General features: G+C 34.9%; 1 protein-coding gene across 4 annotated transcripts in view; it reads right to left on the bottom strand.

Annotated features, from left to right (window-relative positions):
• Positions 1–1,068: 1,068 nt before the first annotated feature.
• The window catches only part of LOC126816572 (transmembrane protein 64), a 28,476-nt gene continuing 7,150 nt past the window's right edge, over positions 1,069–22,394 (bottom strand). The window contains exons 4-9 of one of the 4 annotated variants that reach the window (XM_050543247.2): positions 21,011–21,113; positions 6,229–6,311; positions 5,514–5,703; positions 4,552–4,707; positions 2,159–2,368; positions 1,069–1,210 (exon numbers count right to left, since the gene is read on the bottom strand). In XM_050543247.2, coding sequence (XP_050399204.1) covers positions 6,292–6,311; positions 21,011–21,113 — 123 coding nt within the window. In that variant the 3' untranslated portion in view covers positions 1,069–1,210; positions 2,159–2,368; positions 4,552–4,707; positions 5,514–5,703; positions 6,229–6,291. Of the gene's footprint in view, positions 1,211–1,975; positions 2,369–4,551; positions 4,708–5,513; positions 5,704–6,228; positions 6,312–6,978; positions 7,100–7,333; positions 7,403–17,268; positions 21,114–22,394 lie in introns of those variants that run through there. The other 3 variants (XR_007678444.2, XR_007678443.2, XM_050543246.1) reach the window with 3 other exon arrangements.

The raw sequence follows: 22,394 nt of genomic DNA, 5'->3' as shown, positions 1-22,394 counted from the left end.
TTGATCACTTTGGAAATTCTTATGGATGCTCTATTCTTGAGACTAAAGTTATCATCCTACTCTTAGTGACTTTATTTTCAACAATGTCTGATATCTACTGCCAGAGTTATGGCCATTGCATCTCTCCTTGATCACTTTCAAAAATCTTGTGTACCGTCTAAAATACTATCATCTAATTCATATTACTTTATACACATTATTTTATACGCAGAGTTTAAGATCATGAGATAAAGAAGCCTACTTATTATCAATGATTTTTTATAATTACTGACTAGAGTTATGGCCCTTAATGACTGTGGTGATTGTTATGTTGGTAACTAGCCAATTGAAAGTACATATAACATGATAAAAAAAGATTTATTGCCAAGGAAACAATTTACATATAATCTTTGAGTAGTATTAAAGGAGGCAAGTCGCTAACTCAATATCATCCGCAGTCTTCGACATTGCAAACGGGACTTGTTGGTCAATTTAAATCAACATTGATGTTATCTTACTGCGTAAAGATGGACTTCTGATGCCAGAATGCTTTTGAGGGCCATTTGTAATGAAGCAACTTGATGGATGAGGCTAACCTTACCCCACAGGAGAATACTACTGGTGTAGACTGGAATAACCAGATGCAAAAGACTGCCATTCAATTTGAACTCTATGCGTATTTTGCCGAACATAACTGATGAGAAATTACGGTAAAAACAGAACCGATTAAAAGTAAATCAGTTTATGTACATTCATAATACATTATTATATGCATTGCGACCCATTTGTGTCCATTTCTAGCTAAGTGCCAAAGAATAGCGATTTAGCTCCTTTAAGTAATTAAAGAGTAATAACACGCTGATATAGTGTAATAACAATTATGATTAATTAACATACAACGTTTTGACGATCATACTCTTGTCTTAATTCAAGCAAATTATAACATGTAGGTAAAACTTGCTATAGACGAGATGGCTTCAAATTAAAAAATGGATTTAAACATTTTTTCAATCTTTTTTCATTTGACTCGTATAAGTTTTCACCAGCGCCAGCAAATCCTGGAAACTTTTCCTGGTTTGAACTCTGACCCAATAATCATGAACACAAGTTCGTTTCTGGTTGGAGAAATATCTGCTATCCTGCCCCAATAATACTAGACGGTTTAATAATATAGTTAAAACTATATCAACTGTTGTGAATTCTGGACCAATCAACCAATTTTTACCACTCTCTGAAAAAAAATAATACCCACAAATTTAAAGCATTTCATTAATTTCCAAAACATGAACTACCAGGATTCGTGAACAAATTATGTAATCCAGAGGACAAGAATTTGTGATTTATGGATGGCAAAATCTCGTCAGAGGTCCCCATTGGAAATTCTGCATGAACATGTTTTGTAGAAAAAATGCACATAAAACAAAAATATACCACAAAACTTTGGAGAAAATTGTTTAAAATTGACAGTTGCTGAGAATCTCTATTGAGAATGACATTTGTCTGAAGATTGAAATGGAATCAAAACGTATTTAAGTCTGATTTCAGCCTCACAATCAATATCATTCTCCTCTTGATTAAAATCCCTTAAAATTACCTAGCTGTGGTTTCCAGAAACAATAATTATGACCCCTAATGTTTACTGGTATACATAATAGCATACTCCTCGCAGTGGTTCGTTTGATTAGAGCTAATCCCACTCAACACTGCTGTAAAGGACGCAAATTTCTTTTCCAAATTATGACTGGTCAATAGTCCGAATAACAACCAATAGCTAACTGCGTAACAATATCATTATGCTTTAAACACAGAGCTCCAAATTGGACCAAATATGTTTACATAACGTTACATCATGACTCATGATTTTATTATGGCCAATTAACCAGTGCATAGCAGAATATTGCAGAAAAACTAATTGCGTGACAAACAAGGTTATCAACACGCATACAATGTAAACAATACTTTCACCATTTTTAATACCTTAAATCACTGTCCAAAGTTTTAGGGAATACCCCAGATTAAATGAAAGGCTGTCATGTTGCTGTACTTGGGATAGATTTGATTGAACGGGAAGAATAGACACACTCCCTCAAAAGCTCAAGTATCAGAAGCCAATCCAGCAATGGCCAGAGAGGGATTTCTCGGGCCATTGCTTCAGGAATATGACAGAATAGTAACTTACCCGAACCTGTCTTAATCAACTGTTTTTCAACTTCATCGAACACAATTTGTAAATTTGTGATACATTTTTCAACATTTTCTCGATCTACTGCTTTTTGTAAGAAGTTTTTCATAGATTCTGCTCTTTTTGAATATGCTTCTCTTAATTCTTCATGTTCTTCAGCATATGCTTTAATTCTCTCTTGATATGTAACAAAATCATCTTTGATCTCTATAATTTTTGAAGAGACAAAAATAAGTTATTGTTTACTTTGAAGCATGTGATATATATATGCTTTATGCTTTAATTCTCTCTTGATATGTAACAAAATCATCTTTGATCTCTATAATTTTTGAAGAGACAAAAATAAGTTATTGTTTACTTTGAAGCATGTGATATATATATATATATCTAATTGAAATTAAAGATGGCAAAATAAAACTACATTTTTATGTCAACGTTTACACCGCGTTAGCGGCTTTTCAGGCATTTATTAAACAATAATTCAATTAACAATAGACTATGACATCCCAATGTCATAGTTACATGATAAAATTATTATACAGGCAAGGGTAGTTATTTCTTAGCCCACAGACTACAAATATTCAATCCCACCACGGTCTTTATTTAATTTAGTTTAATTATTCTCTTATTTAGAATTATGTTTCGGGTGGTACTTCTCAATAAAATAGCTTTCTTTTGCCTCCAAGAGGTTGTTGTTTTTGCTATTAAGTCTATAAAAAGGAAAACACTAAATTTGCCCCCACCACATACTTCAAGATGCTCACTGAGTGGGATCATCCCGTATTTTGGTTGAAGTATGTGCTGTCGATGGCAGTCCATTCTCAACCTAAGCATCATTTCCTATATACCTTCCGTTGCATCCCGGACACTCTATAAGGTAAATTACATAGTTCGATTGGCAATTCATTGCCTGTTTGATATAAAATGTATTAGCATCATTAATTTTTATGGATGATCCCTCAATGATAATGTCACAGGTTTTACACTTTGAAACTACTGTTATTGAAGCGACTGAATCGTATTTAGAAGATGTTATAATCCTAGCTAGATTGGAAGGTTGCTTTAGACTGTCGATTATAGACTGTATTTGTTTTTCTCAATATTTTATATATCATTTGGCTATTTTTAAGGATATGGTCATGGATGTAATTTTCAATGATAGATTTCCCATTTTCCTGGGACGGATTGAATGTAGTAACTAAAGCAACGTTCCTTTTATCAGTGTTTACGAGAGTTTTATCAGAGAAACGAAACATCCCATAAACCTAGCTAGACGAATTTGTACAATTGTGTCCAATCAAGATGTCAAAGTTCAGAGACTACAGGAACTAAAAGGTTTCTTATTAAAACAAAAATATCCAGGTAAATTAATAGACGATTCTAACCAAAGAGCATTGAGTCTGGATCAAAGCGTGTTAAAGGAGCTAAATCGCTAATATTTTGGGCCTAGAAATTGGCACAAATGGGTCGCAACACATATAATAATGATATGAATTTATATAAACTGTTTTACATTCAATTGTTTCCGTTTTACTGTGAATTGTCATCAGTTATGTTCGGCGAAATACACCAGAGGTCTTAACCGAAAGACAGTTTCTAGCGTCTGGTTATTCCAGTCAACACCGATAGTATATATTGCACATGCTCTCCAAATAAGAATATGGCATCACCGTTTGACATGACTTGTGGAATATGTCTAGCCTCATTCTTTGAGCACCTTGTTACAAATGGCGCTGAAACGCATTATGGTACACGATTCGTGTACCAATGGTAAACTGTTTATTTTGTCTTAAATATTGGATATCAGAAGCCCATCTTTTCCAGGTAAGACCACAACACCACTGCTGATTTAAATTGCAAAAAAATTTGTGTTTTCAGTGTCGAAGATTTTGGATGATATTGAGTTACGGACTTAGCTACTTTAAGACAACCTAAAGTTCCTGTAAACTCTGATAAAAGGATATATATACATTTTGGCCAATGGTCTGCATACTTTTACTCAGCGAGCTTGTACCAATGACTACAATTACTTGAAATAATTTACAAAATCTAGTTTTGAAGATAAATAAATAAATAAATAATGAATTTACACTCTATCTCTCAATAAGCAATTCTAATGGAGGAGGTTGGTGGGGAGGATTTTATGTCCACATTAAAGGTGAGAACAATTTGTCCAACAATTGATGCCTCAATGAACCCAAAGTATAGGTGATGCTAAAATATAACTTGGATTCAGGGGTGAAAGAAGAATTGTGATTTGGTTCATCTTCATGATTAAATAAACAATCCCAGCAGATTTAAAAAAAAATATATAAAAAAACTCTTCCTTAAACTTGGACATTTAACCCCCATTTCATTTATATAGACTTGAATAGCATGATAGTTCTTACTTTGTGGTGGTTGTGCGAGTAATGGAGGTAAACCAGTTGCAGATAAATCAGGGTTTAATAGGGTACCATATGTTATATCTCCTATTGGTACATTCTTGGATAAAACTGTATGTATATAATCATAATCATCATTACCTGTTCTTGTTAATTTCACACCTAAAATTTAAAAGCAAAAAGTATACAGAAAATCAGTTATTTATGTTACTATTTTGTATGTTTGATGTGAAAGTTTTGGGGAGTTTTATATATTTGAATTACACACACTGTGAGGGATCCTTTTTATATGGGATCCACGGTGGCTCAATGGGTAGCATGCTTGCTCACTAACCTGGCTGGAGGTCCTGTGTTCGATTCCAGTGGTGGCCATGAAAGTTTATCAGGACTTTCCAACGAGGTTCCCCCTTGTCAGTGGTGTAGAATGGAAGGCCTTAATTGCAAGGGACAACTTCAGGTCGTTTGGATGACATAGGTCATGTGTTCATGTGAACGGAAAAGAACCTGTGTTAGAGAAATGGGGTTTAACGTCCACTCGACACAAACTAGGTCATTTCGGGACTAACATATGGTTTAATTTTATTTCAATAATTCTCTTGCGCGTAGGGGCCTTTAGCAGTGGGAGGAAACCGGAGGACCCGGAGAAAACCCACGAGGTTGGACAGGCGACCCTACTCCTTGTCACATACAACCGGGGTTTCGAAACCACGCCAGTCGACTCAATGACAGACTTTATGATACAGCGCGCGCACGCTAACCATTCAGCCATCCAACCCCCCCCCCCCCCCCAGATAGAGAAGAAAAGTAAAATGTTGTGATGTGGTCATAATGTATCTGTTGACTGTCTCCATCCTATCATCATTTCCATGTCTGTACTCTAGACATTTGGTGATTATAAGTATATAGTTATTGTCTTTGATCACTTTTTAGAATCTTGTAAGTTATCTAGTTAAATAGAGGGGTTTTACCATTAAATTGTTGATCTATATATTTGATAATGTCTTCTGATTCTGGTATTAATTTATCACCATCCTTTAATAAAGGAACTTGAGCATTTCGATTGAGGCGAACAAACCAGGGTTCAAGATGTTCACCTTTAGTCAAGTTCACATAATGCTGATTAAAGGGAACTCCTTTTTCCAAAAGAGCTAAAGCAGCCTGAAAGTAAAATTAGAATTCTTTCGAAAAGACAGACCTTGATAAAAAATAAGAGCCATTGTAGGCTTAACATCCAACCAGTGGGTTAGGCTATTACTATGTTAATAATCTATATGCACCTTAAAGCAAAATGTCGTTAAGGAGATAATAAGAAAATCTATAATTTGTTTCCTTAAAAGTGTCCTGCCACTGCATATTGACACATCCATTAATGAGAAGCTATTGCCTTGTAAATAATGCTCTACATGTCAAGGTTTTTGTATCATACTTGGTGGGATAGTTCGGCTATTCATAAGGAAAAACTCTATTTAAATTCAAAATCATGCATCAATTTCATGCAATTGTATTTTCCTTGTTACTTGTATTCTTGTAAATAACTTATTTTAACATCACAATATTGCCTTCTTTCGAAAATCAGAGTTGAGTATGACTAATAATTGCTATTGCTGTTAGCAAAACTTTGTAAGCAATCTGAAAATTGTTGTTTTTGTAGTAAATTGGTTGCTTGGCAATACTACTTTTTACCTTTTGTGAATAATAAGATCCTGGTAAATAATATAATGTTAGTCGTTCTGTCATGTTGCTTTTCTACACACCGTTATTTAAACCTTTAAAATACAAACAAACTAAATGTATCATAATATTACAAGTCATTCATATGAGTATCTGGCTCTCTAACCAGAAGGGGGGTTGGGTGGCTGAATGGTTAGAACGCGCGGGCTGTACCAAAAAGTCTGTCATTGAGTCAACTGGTTTCGAATCCCTGATGTACGTGGCAACGAGTAGGGTCGCCTGTCCAACCTCGTGGGTTTTCTCCTGGGCCTCCAGTTTCCTCCCACTGCTAAAGACCCCTACGCGCAAGCGAATTATTGAAATAAAATTAAACCATGTGTTAGTCCGGAAATGACCTTGTTTGTGTCGAGTGGACGTTAAACCCCATTTCTCTTTCTCTCTAACCAGAATGTCTTGGGTTCACTCCAATAAAAATTTATCCTGATTTTCCTGTGGGACAACCTTACCAGGTCAGGATTCAAACCCTGAATTTGAGAATTGTGGAGGTTTGTAAAACTCAGACTCAAAACTATTAATTTTATGGAATAACAATACCCATTAACATATTCTTTCATCAGTCACTGCTTCTTTCAAATATTTCCACCATTAATACTACACATTAATAATAATAAACTCAGAATTTGAGAAGTGATGTTTAGGAAAACTAAGTCAGAACATACTTCTTAAGCTCAGATATTGGCCTCATTTATCTATTAAACCTACCTGATTTTATACCTGACATGTAGCCTGACTTGTTGTGAAGTAAGAGAGGCTATCTGAAGGTGACCTATATAAATGTATTTTGATTTCAGCCACACCCTACACTTTTCAAAGAAATAAAATGAAATATTGATTTTATGTCATACACTATGCTGTGAGAAAATACATTAACACTTTAATCTCTACACCTATTAAAAGAATATTTATAATAGGAATACATTTGAACTAAGAGGGCCTAATGTTGAACTGCTATAATAACTTTAATTTTAATTGAGTAAAAGGGGGTGAAACATTGTGGTGAACGATTTCAAAATATGATTAACAAGGAAGGATGTGTGTATAGACATGCATTTTATACCCATCATATCCAAATTTAAATATAAACCAGCGGCTGCCAGGCAGGATACGCTCACATTTTCGAGAGATGTATAGAGAACAAGCTAAAAAGAAAGTGATTTTTCCTACAATCAAGGGCCATAATTCTGGAAATTACAATTGGATATGCGCAAATATCGAAAGGAACCGAGATCCTTGTGTTATAAACATACATTTCAAGATTCAACAAAATCGGATTAAAATTGTGACCTCTATAGGGTCCACAACCTTGATATACCATATTTTTATGCTCTTTGAGAACGAAGGGCAGCCATTTTGTATGTCAGTTTTGGGTCGATTTTCACGAAATTCAAACTCAGCCGTCTTTTGGGTGTAACGGTGATATAATAATACGTTTTTTAAATCGGATAAAAATTATGACCTCTATAGGATCCACAAGCTAAAAACTGATTTTTCGTACAATCAGGGGCCATAATTCAGGAAGTTACGGTCCAATATGCACGAATATCGAAAGGAACCGAGATCTTTGGGTTATAAATTTACATTTCAAGTTTCAACAAAATCAGATAAAAATTGTGACCTCTATAGGGCCCACAACCTTGATATACCATATTTTGAGAACGAGCAGCGGCCATTTTTGTCTGTCAATTTTGGGCTGATTTTCAAGGTTTCATCAAAATCGGATAAGAATTGTGACCTGTAGAGTGTCCACAAACAAATTGTGGACGGACGGACGGACAGCTAGGGGCGACAATATACGTCCACATGAAAATGTGGGCGTATAAAAAAGGAACCAGCGGCTGCCAGGCAGGATACGCCCACATTTTCGAGAGATGGATAGAGAACAAGCTAACAAGAAAGTGATTTTTCCTACAATCAAGGGCCATAATTCAGGAAATTACAATTCGATATGCGTGAATATCGAAAGGAACCGAGATCTTTGGGTTATAAACTTACATTTCAAGTTTCAACAAAATCGGATAAAAATTGTGACCTCTATATAGGTCCACAACCTTGATATGCCATATTTTTACGCTATTTGGGAAAGAACGGCAGCCATTTTGTCTGTCATTTTTGGGCCGATTTTCACGAAATTCGAACTCAGTCGTCCTTAGGGTGTAACGGTGATATAATAAAACGTTTTTTTAAAATCTGATAAAAATTATAACCTCTATAGGGTCCACAAGCTAAAAACGCGATTTTTCGTACAATCAGGGGCCATAATTCAGGAAGTTAAGGTCCGGTATGCGCGAATATCGAAAGGAACCAAGATCTTTGGGTTATAAACTTACATTTCAAGTTTCAACAAAATCGGATAAAAATTGTGACCTCTATAGGGTCCACAACCTTGATATACCATACTTTTACGCTATTTGAGAACGAACGGCGGCCATTTTGTCTGTCAATTTTGGGTCGATTTTCACGAAATTCGAACTCAGCCGTCCTTAAGGTGTAATGGTGATATAATAATACGTTTTTTTTTTATCGGATAAAAAATTATGACCTCTATAGGGTCCACAAGCTAAAAACGCGACTTTTGGTACAATCAGGGGCCATAATTCAGGAAGTTACGGTCCGATATGCGCGAATATCGATAGGAACCAAGATCTTTGGGTTATAAACTTACATTTCAAGTTTCAACAAAGTCGGATAAAAATTGTGACCTCTATAGTGTCCACAACCTTGATATACCATGCTTTTACGCTATTTGAGAACGAACGGCGGCCATTTTGTCTGTCAATTTTGGGCCGATTTTCACGAAATTCGAACTCAGCCATCCTTAGGGTGTAACGGTGATATAATAATACGTTTTTTTAAATCGGACAAAAATTATGACCTCTATAGGGTCCACAAGCTAAAAACGCGATTTTTGGTACAATCAGGGGCCATAATTCAAGAAGTTACGGTCCGATATGCGCGAATATCGAAAGGAACCAAGATCTTTGGGTTATAAACTTACATTTTAAGTTTCAACAAAATCGGATAAAAATTGTGACCTCTATAGGGTCCACAACCTTGATATACCATACTTTTACGCTATTTGAGAACGAACGGCGGCCATTTTGTCTGTCAATTTTGGGCCGATTTTCACGAAATTCGAACTCAGCCATCCTTAGGGTGTAACGGTGATATAATAATACGTTTTTTTAAATCGGATAAAAATTATGACCTCTATAGGGTCCACAAGCTAAAAACGCGATCTTTGCATTATCAACTTAGATTTCAATCAGGGGCCATAATTCAGGAAGTTAAGGTCCGGTATGCGCGAATATCGAAAGGAACCAAGATCTTTGGGTTATAAACTTACATTTCAAGTTTCAACAAAATCGGATAAAAATTGTGACCTCTATAGTGTCCACAACCTTGATATACCATATTTTTACGCTATTTGAGAACGAACGGCGGCCATTTTGTCTGTCAATTTCGGGCCGATTTTCACAAAATTCGAACTCAGCCATCCTTAGGGTGTAACGGTGATATAATAATACGTTTTTTAAATCGGATAAAAATTATGACCTCTATAGGGTCCACAACCTTGATATACCATACTTTTACGCTATTTGAGAACGAACGGTGGCCATTTTGTCTGTCAATTTTGGGCCGATTTTCACGAAATCGAACTCAGTCGTCCGTAGGGTGTAACGGTGATATAATAATACGTTGTTTTTTTTAAATCGGATAACAATTATGACTTCTATAGTGTCCACAAGCTAAAAACGCGATTTTTCGTACAATCAGGGGCCATAATTCAGGAAGTTATGGTCCGATATGCGCGAATATCGAAAGGAACCGAGATCTGTGGGTTATAAACTTACATTTCAAGTTTCAACAAAATCGGATAAAAATTGTGACCTCTATAGGGTCCATAACCTTGATATACCATACTTTTACGCTATTTGAGAACGAACGGCGGCCATTTTGTCTGTCAATTTTGGGCCGATTTTCACGAAATTCGAACTCAGCTATCCTTAGGGTGTAACAGTGATAAAATAATACGTTTTTTTAAATCGGACAAAAATTATGACCTCTATAGGGTCCACAAGCTAAAAACACGATTTTTGGTACAATCAGGGGCCATAATTCAGGAAGTTACGGTCCGATATGCGCGAATATCGAAAGGAACCGAGATCTTTGGATTATCAAGTTAGATTTCAAGTTTCAACAAAAACGGATAAAAATTGTGACCTCTGTGTCCACAAGCTAAAAACGTGATTTTTCGTACAAACAGCCATAATCCATGAAGTTTCGATCCGATACATGCCAATATCGAAAGGAACCGAGATCTTTTGGAGATAAACCTATATTTCAAGTTTCGTCAAAATCGGATAAGAATTGTGACCTGTAGAGTGTCCACAAACAAATTGTGGACGGACGGACGGACAGGGGCGACGGCATAATACGTCCACATGAAAATGTGGGCGTATAAAAATTGATGGATACTGGTAATTGGAATTTTGACAAACATGCACTTTAGATAAGAGAGAAAGAGAAATGGGGTTTAACGTCCACTCAACACAAACTAGGTCATTTCAGGACTAACATATGGTTTAATTTTATTTCAATAATTCGCTTGCATGTAGGGGTCTTTAGCAGTGGGAGGAAACCGGAGGACCCAGAGAAAACCCACTAGACTGGACAGGCAACCCTACTCCTTGTCACGTACAACTGGGGATTCGAAACCATGCCTGCAGTTGACTCAATGATAGGCCTTATGATACAGCGCGCGCATGCTAAAAATTCGGCCATCCAACCCCCCCACTTTAGATAAGGTTTGTCATTGTGTATGTGACAAGGAATAGAGTTGTGTGTCCAATCGTGTGTGTTTTCTCCGGGTCCTCCTGACTCAAACTAGGTCATTTCGGGACTAACACATGGTTCAATTTTATTTCAATAATTCGCATGCGCGTAGGGGTCTTTAGCAGTGGGAGGAAACCGGAGGCCCGGAGAAAACCCACGAGGTTGGACAGGCGACCCAACTCCTTGTCACGTACAACGGGGGAATTGAAACCATGCCAGATGACTCAATGACAGACATTAAGATACAGCAGGTAAGTGCTAACCATTGGGCCATACCCTCCCCCTCCCCATAACTCCAGAAGAAATTAACAGAAAATTTTGAAATTATAAAAAGTTTCTTCACCTCACTAATGTAAACAACATAGATCAATGCTGGGAAAATTTGGGCACACAATATTGTACTTTGTAAAAGTTGTATAAAAAAATATTGCGTTCTTGAATGTGTCCAATTTAACAGTGAATTTATAATTATTATGTAACATACTAAGAACCTAACTACATTTTTTGGGCACCAACCACCAACGCCCCCCCAGTCAAAAAATTTCCCGTACGCCTATGATTATGCAGAAATAAATTTGCCTATTGCAGGTCTTTCTTTAGGCCTTAAATGATATCTAACTGACTAGTTAGACATTAATTAACTTATCCAGACCATAATCAATTCTCGATGCCAGTGTTAATCTATGATGTTTAGTGGATTTGAATATGTTTTTTCGTGGATGAAATAAACAAGCCTAAGATTGGATCACGAATATCTATGTTCAAAGTAAAGCAATTTGACGGAAATTTTTAGCATATTTTCTTTTCATTATCTATATTTTAACTATTAAAGCAAAAAATGTCAGCTCTTTATAGAAATCTTACATAATGCCCCTTTAAATATTAACAGTAGTCATGCATTAAGCTTGAGGCTTACTCTTTCTAGAACAAATAATTTCTTCATCATTTAAAGCGAGAATTTCAACTTTTCTAAGAAAGTCAAAACATAATTATTTCTATGTCTTTTGCTCAATAGGTTATCAACTCACTTTTATACGATCATGGGCATTATTTCCCACCCTTAAAAATCTATGACACAGGAAATAACAACACAATTACCTCACCTGTTTTGCTATTGACAACATGGGGCAGCCATTTTCCAACGTTGGAATTTGAAATTAAAAATGATATTTTTGCCAATTTCTCAGCTGGCAATAGCGAATTATAAGATTAATAGGATTATTCTTTAACAAGGTAGGACTGTTTATGGATACCATTTATTTTAAGGCTTTATTTTAATACATTTTAAAAATATAACTTGAAAATTTGAAATTGCAACTTTAAGTTCACATGGCAGACAAAACTATTTGTGCCGTAAATATTGTTTTAGAAACTAGCAGGAAGCATATACACTATATAGAGAAATATGTGGAATTTCCCAGGGAATTATTTTGGAAAGGTGACATTTGTCAGTGAACAGGTGGTAAGTTTTCATAACCTTGATTCATAGATTTTCAGGGTATTCCAGAATTGCATTTTTGACTGAAATGTAATTTCTGCTGGATATTTGTAATGTAGAGAAAATGAATGTATCAGTCATTTAGAGAGTGTGACTGTGATGCATGATGGGAATTCTCGGTCACTGAAGTAGCAATCTTAGTGGCCAAAATCACACAACTCCCCCCCCCCCCCCCTGACTTAGGTCCATACTAATGCAAGGCACCAAGTTTTAAAACATCACATTGAAAACTTTCAGGCAAATTACTTCATTCTGAGCAAATAAACAAAGTCGTATGTAATGGTGTTTCAATCTGTTCAAAATAACAATCATCTATGGTCTGCAGAGTTGATTATGAGCTTGTGATGGGAATAAATGTCTAATTAATAATTTATATAAATGAAATGAAATGAAATGAAATGAAATGAAATTGGGTTTAACGTCCTACTGTTCTGCTCCTATACTGGGCTAATGAAGACGGAATAATTTATATAACACTGAGGCCAAAAGAAAGAACTGCAATAGACATGTTACATAACTCTGCAATATGCATTTAAATTGACAATTGGATCATACATGGGGAGATAAATTCCTTCCTTTTGACAAAATAAAGCACCACTGCAAATGTGAAAAAGAACTCTGAACTTTAGAGTAGGCCTACTGATAATATACTGGATATGGATAACGGATGGAGATGATGACAACATGACCACATTAAATGTGAGCATATAAAACAAAAATTTTAAATGAATGGATACTAAATATTTATTTACATCATCAGCACTAAGTTTCAACAACATAGTTTGTAACATAAAAACATGGTCTATTATCGATGATATTATATGAAACCACAGGAAACAATCCATTATAAATAATTACATCTATATTAAATATATACCCATTTAAAAATAAAGGCCAGCGATCACTTATCTATATTACTGGATCATCAGAGACCATTGGTTTTAGTATAAAGTTTTCAATTAAATTTGTGAAAAGATGTAGGTAAATAATCGCTAGTGCGCTTATCATAATATAAATAGGGAATTATGGTCATGTTAGGCATGTAGCCAAAATTTCTAGCTTGTTTAGAAACACAATTCTGCTACAAGGTCCTCCCTAATAAACAAACTATACATTTTTGGAAAGCTTATAACACCAGGAACACAAATCCAGAAAGTTCCAATCAAAATGTTTGCACTGACTCGATTTAGGGCCAGATGAAAATTGTGATAAGTTTCAACTAAATGCTATATTTATACTAAAAAAACAATGCCTTCATGCTCGGCAAAGAATATGCTATTGGTTAAATACTGATTTAAACCAAAATGCAGAAAACATAATGGACAAGGGAGCATACAGAATTTTGGAAATCCATTAACGGTAATAGAGAGTTATCTCCCTTTCTGTCAATTGTCTGCAATTGATAACAGTATTTCAGGTGTGTTGACTGCTGATCCTGTATGATGCACAAGACCATGTGTGAGCACACAAGCCCAATATTTATATCATTTATGGGGTCCCAGGGGGCTGCAAGGGTTGGTGAGCGGGTGTTTACCCAGAAATTATGGGCGGAGCGCCTAGTCTGATGAGCAAGGAGATATGTTTGACATTGGTTGAGCAATATGTGCATGATGTAATGGAGACCAGACTCTGTCCGTAGTTTTGTAAATCGCATTGAAACCACTTTTTTTTTTCACTGAAACATAAACCCACACCAACATACCCTTTCAATTATACCCTACATTATTTTTACTACAGGTAGCTGTAAACCTCTAGTTCAGATATTTAATGTCGAATTACAAACATTTAAACTGAGACTGTATCTATAATTGTGTAATTTGCTAACAAATATAGATATAAGACAAAAACTAGTTTGAAGTAAAACAATTATTGAAAATCAAATTTATGCAGTTACTCTTCACTTTAAAAGTCATCAAAGCATCGGTGAAGTGTCAAAAGTGTGTATCTCTGGAAATTAGTCAAACACACTTTTTTGCATTTTTTATGCACATTTCTTTCTAAGCTGTGTATCTCTACGCCAATTAAAACTGTTCTGGGTATCATGTGTCCAATTCTTGATTTGTGGAAATTTTGAAATGCAAAAGGTTCTATTTCTTAATCTTTAGAAATTCTTAGATACACCCGTTTGACACATCACCGACGAAAGTTAGTTGTTATCTTCATCACTGTCATTACATGTATAAATACAATAAACATCAAATTCAGTTTCTTTAACAGTTTTTTTGTTTCATTTTCACATTTACTACACTAACACAGATTAGATATGTACATGTACAAGACAACCCCGGTGCGGTTTCCCCCGGTCAGTGGTACGGGGTGTGAGTGGGCTGGAAGGACAATGCCCAATCTTTCGGATGGGAGGGAAAACAATAGTTTAAACAATATTTGATTCAAAAAACTGAATCGGATTGAACAACAGGTAAGGGGGCCAATTTCAGTTGGGAGCCTATTTGCCCGAAAAATTTCTTTGTCACCCAAATTAACTAAAATGAATTTTTAACAAAGCTGTGATGGTGGTTTATTTTTAATTAATTACACAATTATATTTCCATGATATATGGTCACATTCTCAATTCTCTGATGCTTGTGCCCAAAAAAACTGAAATACATTGCCCGAAAAATGGACCATGTAATAATGTATGTTCTCCCATATCAGTATTTCTACTAATATATCTGTAAACTTTTAGTTCAGATTAGATTTGGGGCTAAATTCCTAACAAATAGTTAAATTGAAACAAAGTATCTATGTAATTTTCTCACTAAAATAGATATATGGCAAAACCTAAATAATACTGTAAGGGAGTGGCAATTGTAATGAAGAGAACAAAAAACCAAATGGAGTTTAATGCCTAACTGTTCAGTATCAATCCGGATAATGAAGATGTACATACGTCCGGCAAACATCATACTATAGGGGGAATTTGGTCCAAACAGCAATGTTAGGGTCTACTCTTTATTTCGAATTTAAAGTTCTTTTACGTGCACGGGACCTCAGTTTTATATTCCATATGAATATTCCATATGAATAACTAGATTCTGCCCATCACAGCCCCCCCCCCACTTCCTACACCACACCACTGACAAGGGGAAACAATGCTGAAACCCCTGGACTTCCTGATTAGTAAGCCAATACAAGGGGAAACCACGCCAGACTGGGATGAAACCCTGGGCCGCCTGGTAAGTGAGCCAGTTTTTTACTGAGTCACCGCGGCTCCATTGCACACAGAAGATGACACTTGCATACTAGCTGTACCCCCCCCACTCATAATGTATGACGTATGCTCATCTTCACTATACGGGTTGGTGCAGAACAGTCTGACATTAAACCCCATTTGATTTTTACAATATTGTCACTCCCTTTACAGTATTATTTAGTTTTGGCCATATCTATTTTAGTGATAAAACTAATTATCTGTAGATACTATGTTTGAGGTTAAATATTTGTTAGACCTTTAGCCTCATATCCTATCTGATAAAAAGTTGAACTTATATAGGCCCTTGTCTGTAGTTAAATCTTATTCAGTTTATCGTATAAATTCTTTGAACAATAAACTGTTATCAATAATTATTGATATTTTCCATAAAGGGAGGTAACTCCTTTTACCATAAATGGATTTCTGAAATTCTGTATGTTCCACTGTCCATTATGTTTTCTGCATTTTGCTTTAAATCAAAATTTAACCAATAGCATATTCTTTGCATAGGATGAAATCATCTGGTGTATTCGCCAATATTTAATTTTATGTCAACTTCACAACTGTTAGTATAAATATAGCATTTACTTGACAATTATCATAACTTTCATATGACCCTAAATCGAGTTAGTGCAAACTTTTTGCTTGGAACTCTCTAGATTTGTATACGTGGTGTTGTAAGCTTTCCAAAAATTTATAGTTTGTTTATTAGGGAGGACCTTGTAGAAATTTGGCTGTAGGCCTATGTATCTTAAAAGTCAATATTAAGAGATGAAACTTAACATGCGACCCAGTGGTGTGGCGAACCTGGAGGTATAGGCATATGGGGGCTAATTGAAATAAGATGTGAGTTGAAAAATATAAAATATTTCGCAGATCATATAAACTATTATAAACATGATATAATGGTCAAAACGGCTATAAACCAAAACAAGCAAAAATGTGGTCAAAATCTATATAAGTATGCATATCATTGGATTTGTATTAAATAACAAATATTTAATTGGTCGTTTTGATTATTTTATGATTGTATCACCAGTCTATGGCCATTGTTTTGACTAAAAGTTATGACTCTCTTCTGCGGTGACCACACCACTGGATAGGACAAAAATGAACCAAAATGGTCAAAATGTATTGCTAAATGTTCTCAGATGAGTTCAGATTTACTCTGGATTTCACCGATAGGCGTGCTCACGTTTGGAGGCATGTAAATGAGCGTCATGCCAACGTTAACGTCAGACAGCATACAGATTCGGGCGTGGGTTTGTCATGGTGTGGGGAGGAATCACCATGACTGGCAGAACGGACTTGCATATTGTTCAAGGAAGGGTCACTGGTGTGTACTACCGTGACCACATCCTGGCACCGATAGTTCTCCCCTTTGCTCAACGTTTCATCTTTCAAGATGATAATGCCCGTGTCTATCGCGCTCTTGTCGTGAAAGACTACCTCCATATTGTCCATATGCCTTGGTCAGCCACAAGTCCCGACTTTCCCCTATAGAGCATGTCTGGGACATGATCGGGAGACGGTGTTCGTTGACGTCAACATCAACCGACAACACTGCAAGAATTGGCCGTGGCACTGCAAGAGCAGTGGTTTAGATTGCCCCAAATCGTGATTGGACGGTTGATTAGGAGCAATGAGCATGCCAGGACGAATTGTTGAATGTCTGAGGATTGGTGGAGCAATTACCTATTATTATGACAAAAATCAAAAACGTCCATTTTCACTTTTGACAGTGTATCTCTTTGCGAGTGAAATGGGTCCGTCAGATAAGCCGCCCATATGAACTGTTTATCTTCATGTGTAGGCAATTGGCCTGTTATAAACATACACTGGTTACCTCTAATAAAAATAGCAGTGCATTTCCACAGTTTTGTATTGTTTCTGAATATCCCCTACGTTTTTTGAAGAGTATATATCAAAAGTGTAATAATAGCGAAAACACTTTGATCAGGGTAAAAAGTAAAAGTCTTGATATCATTGGATTTGATGTATAAATTTGTTATTTGGGAGAAAAATCTGTCTACATTAAATTTTTTTATGTCCATAGATGTTGAGATATAATTGACCAAAAGTGTAGACACAATACGCCAAAATGAAACTAACGGACAGATAATGACACATAATATCAACCGAATTCAATACCGGTACATCATTTTGACCTAAATCAAAGAGGTTTTGCTTCTTTCTAGTATAACTATAAATGCTTGTTATGAAGAGAGGCAGTTTACCCATTCTGTACGAACACTTATTATACTGGTTTCACTGTAAGTTCTCTGTAAAATTTGCTTTCCTAATTATCATCGATTTGCAAATCATAAGTACAGAGATTAGCGAAAAGCCCATTTAATCTTCTTATAAAATCAATAATAATCCTCTTCTCTTAGACACAAGAGAAACAGAAGAGATCTACAAAGATAATAGCAAGTCTTAAAACACTAAGAAATATAATGTTTTGTCATACGGTTGCAATACAACTATTTTTCTATCTCACTGGTCATGTAACTTGCATAGATTATAAATACATTAAAGAAAGCTATTTTATAAGAATATTATATGCAATGAATGGTGCAAATCTTTAAGGTAAACAATAAAATAGGATTTGTTTTATTATGCAAATATAAAGCTAGATAGACACAAGTGGTGTCAGTATTATCAACATTTGTCTTAGAAATAAACATAAAAATTCTGGCATACATTAAAACTACCCATCATACACTACAAATACATACTAAAGAGGACAAAATCGATACATTGAACAATAAACTGTCAATTCAACTATTTTGTTGAATTCATGGATATTGCAATTGATATTATGGAATTGAAACTTCATATTTAAATCCTTTCTTACAGATTTGTAAGTCATAATTCAATTGCTATACAAATAGTCAATTCAATTAACCTGTTCAATTTGTGGATTATTTTTGATGCAATTTCCTATTTCTAAAAATGATGAATCTTTCAAATAAAATGTTTCATCATTTATTTATTTTTCAATATTATTTGTTTTTATTGGACAAATATTATCAAATACTTCATAGGAGACAAAAAAAAATGTGAACAGAAGCTTTGAAAAACTATTCAAATATGATCATTTGAATATGAGTAAGCAGGGAGCACTAATACAGTTACGTTAAGATATTGAGAAGCTGTAAAGGTAATTTAATGTTCATTTAATTAGTGGATTGTAATCTAAGGTGATAATTTTGTAGCTTTGATTTGTTAATATAATGAACACTGACTAAAAGGGATACTTTGCGTAATCAAGAAGACATCACAAATCAAATTGATTGTAAACAAATGACATTAACCTTCAACTATCAAAGGGCATAGATTTAAAAAGGGTCCGATTGAACAAAAATTATGTAAGAAAAGACTTCTATTAAAAATTAAAAGAGTAGAATAAAATATACCTTACAAACCTACACACTGTCATATATTACAACCATTATTTAAAATAATATATAATAATTTCTTCCAATTAGTACATACAATAATGGATTTTACTACTATGCAAGGTTTCAATGAGGATACTTTATCAAATAAATGATACTAATAACTGGATAGTGGAGAAATATATACAGAATATGAAACTACATTGACAATAAAATACAAGTGAAACTTAACATGCATGGTTCCTGCTCAGTTAATAAGAGTATTAAAACTATTAGGTCATAATTAATTGTTAATTTCATTAATAGCTTCTCTCATTGAAATTACCTAGAACTGTTTTGTTTTGGGTGGATTGATCACAATCAATGATGAAGAAAACGAAATTGGAACTAAATTTTAATTAGATTATCTGTATTATTGAATTTACATGTAGCCTACATTAGTTCAATCGAATTAAAGTTAAACTGACAATTCCTTATTTTATTAGAGCAAAACTATAATGACACAAATATAAATAATAATGAACATCGTGAGAATTCTATTTCTACTACATTTAACCATTCTACAAAGTCTGAAATCACTATATTTAACCATTCATACATCTACGAGGTCTGAAATCTCTGGCTCTTTGCTTAGATTTATTAATTATAATGGTTAATCAATATAAAGATCACAACTGCAATCTTTGGAAAGGCGATATAGTGCAAAGAAATGAATTCGACTGAAAATTCTCAGTCAAAGTATGAAACAGGAGTTTGCATTGTTCTTACTCTTTTGTGGCTGTCCACCATGAAAATAACCAACAAGAAGGCCAGACTTACACCTACAGTAAATTTATATATACATCTCATCATCAGTCACAACACATTTTTAATGCTATAAAGTTGTAGTGCGTGTTTCTCAGGTCATAAATATCGTTGTTTAATCTAAGGCACGCTATAATATATAAAGCTAATCTACATGTATTTATACAGAATCCATTATTTATACTAACAACATGAAGATAAAATTAACAAATTTATAACACATTCATAAATAAACTTTTCATTGGATCTTGAAACAGGGTGTCAAAGTGACCCTGCTTGGAGCAAAATAATAAATAAGACCTCCTTAGCTCTCATTACAAGTAGGTTATATTTAATAGAAACAATTGACTAGTCTGTATCAAATCCAGATATACTATACGGGGTACACTGTTTGACTAAACTTTATTCATAAATAAATAAATAAATTAACTAATGAATTCTACAAATTTTTAGACTAACAGCACCCAATCTTTGAAAGGCTAGGTGATTTGCCATAATTATTGCATATCATAAAAATTTTGTAATGTTCATTACAATGTCATTTATCAAATTAATGACATTTTTGATCAAAAGCTGTCCTATTCGACAGGTAAATCATTTCTGACCACAATTTGGGTTATATCTGGTTTATGTATGGGCTAACAATCCCTGTCCATCGTTCCATTCTACAAACGAACATGGTCTCTGCTTCGACTAATCTGAACAAAATAACACTAAATCTGTATACAGTGTCAAAGTTCATACATTTTATGTCCTACGATTGGTTGTGAGGAAAAATGATCTTAACCCTGTATTTAAAATATACAGAGTACACTGTCAACTTGTGGATTCAGTTGACATTTCCAGTATATGAGAACAGGGCCAATTACCATATAGAGAATATAATACTATTTTGTCAAGATCAATATTCAGATAGATAATATAGGCTGGAATAATGGAGACTATGTCTGATTGTGTTGTTGTAAATACCTACGTAAGTGGTATATCAATATTAATATAACTACCTACATCTGTATTATCAACATGACTTATACTGTCCACTGTCTTCTTCAACTCAACTCGAGCTTTTCGTATCACAAAACCCAATAAACCAATAGCTACCAATATCTGAAATTATATAAATTTTGATAGGATTACATTAGTGCCCCATGTGCACTGTGAGGCTCCAATTATATCAGTGCTCCTGTGGATTGTGAGGCTCAATTATATTAATGCCCCTGTGGATTGTGAGGCTCAATTATATTAGTGCACTGTGAGGCTCCAATTATATCAGAGCTCCTGTGGATTGTGAGGCTCAATTTTATTAATGCCCCTGTGGATTGTGAGGCTCAATTATATTAGTGCCCCAGTGGATTATGAGGCCCTAATTATAAACTGTAACTTGCTTAGCTTATGCATATCCTTTAAGTCTGCCAGAGACGTAGGGAAATATTCTGACTGGCTGTTTACATAGTCTACAAAAATAACATGACACCGATAATACCAACAAAGATAGGTTGCTAGGCAACGAAACATACGCCCACAGCAGCTATATCGTCCGGGCAGTCAACAAGAGTTGTCGCATATTTTTACTTTTTTCGGTAATGAAACATTTATAATACATTAAAATCTGATTAAGAGAAGAACTCATTAAGTAATTATCAGAATACGATTAGAATTTGTTTGGTTTTTATAAAGTTCTGCCCCATGCTAAAGCTTAGTATACAAAACTTTTAATATCATAGATTTAGCTGTTCAAGTCATAAAAGATTCATTGATAATCATTATATCAATCTGAAGTCAATCGGATGATAACTTTAGCCTCTAGAGCGTCCACAAAATTTTTCAAAGTGTGTCCACTGTCATTCGGCCGAATGATTCGCCCGAATCAAACAGGTTTGATATATTCGGCCGAATTATATTCGCCTGGTGTGTCCGCTTCGCCGAAGCATTCGGCCGAATATAGAATTCATTAGCCAATCACCACTCATATCGAGAAGTAACGTGATAGATTGAAGACATAGACGCCGCCATGTTTAATCATGTGACGTGAAAGGTGATGCAATCGACAGGTTGAATCGGGCGAAGCATTCGGCTAGTGTGTCCACTGCTTTTGCCTCTAGAGCATCCACAAGATTTTTCAAAGTGATTAAGGGCCATAACTCTGGCAAAAATTATCGGAAATCGATGAAAATCATTAGAATTCTTCGTCTCATGACCTTAAACACTGTGTATCAATTTAAAGTCAATTGGATATTAACTTTAGCCTCTAGAGCGTCAACAAGATTTTTCAAAGTGATCAAGGGCCATAACTCTGGCAGTAATTACCGGAAATCGCTGAAAATCAATAGGTTTCTTCGTCTCATGATCTTAAACACTGTGTATAAATTTAAAGCTAATCGGATATTA

This window comes from Patella vulgata, chromosome 3 (assembly GCF_932274485.2).
Source record: "Patella vulgata chromosome 3, xgPatVulg1.2, whole genome shotgun sequence".
Lineage (NCBI taxonomy): Eukaryota > Metazoa > Mollusca > Gastropoda > Patellidae > Patella > Patella vulgata.
The sequence above is the reverse complement of the archived record's forward strand: the minus strand, read 5'-3'. Positions and strand labels throughout refer to the sequence as shown.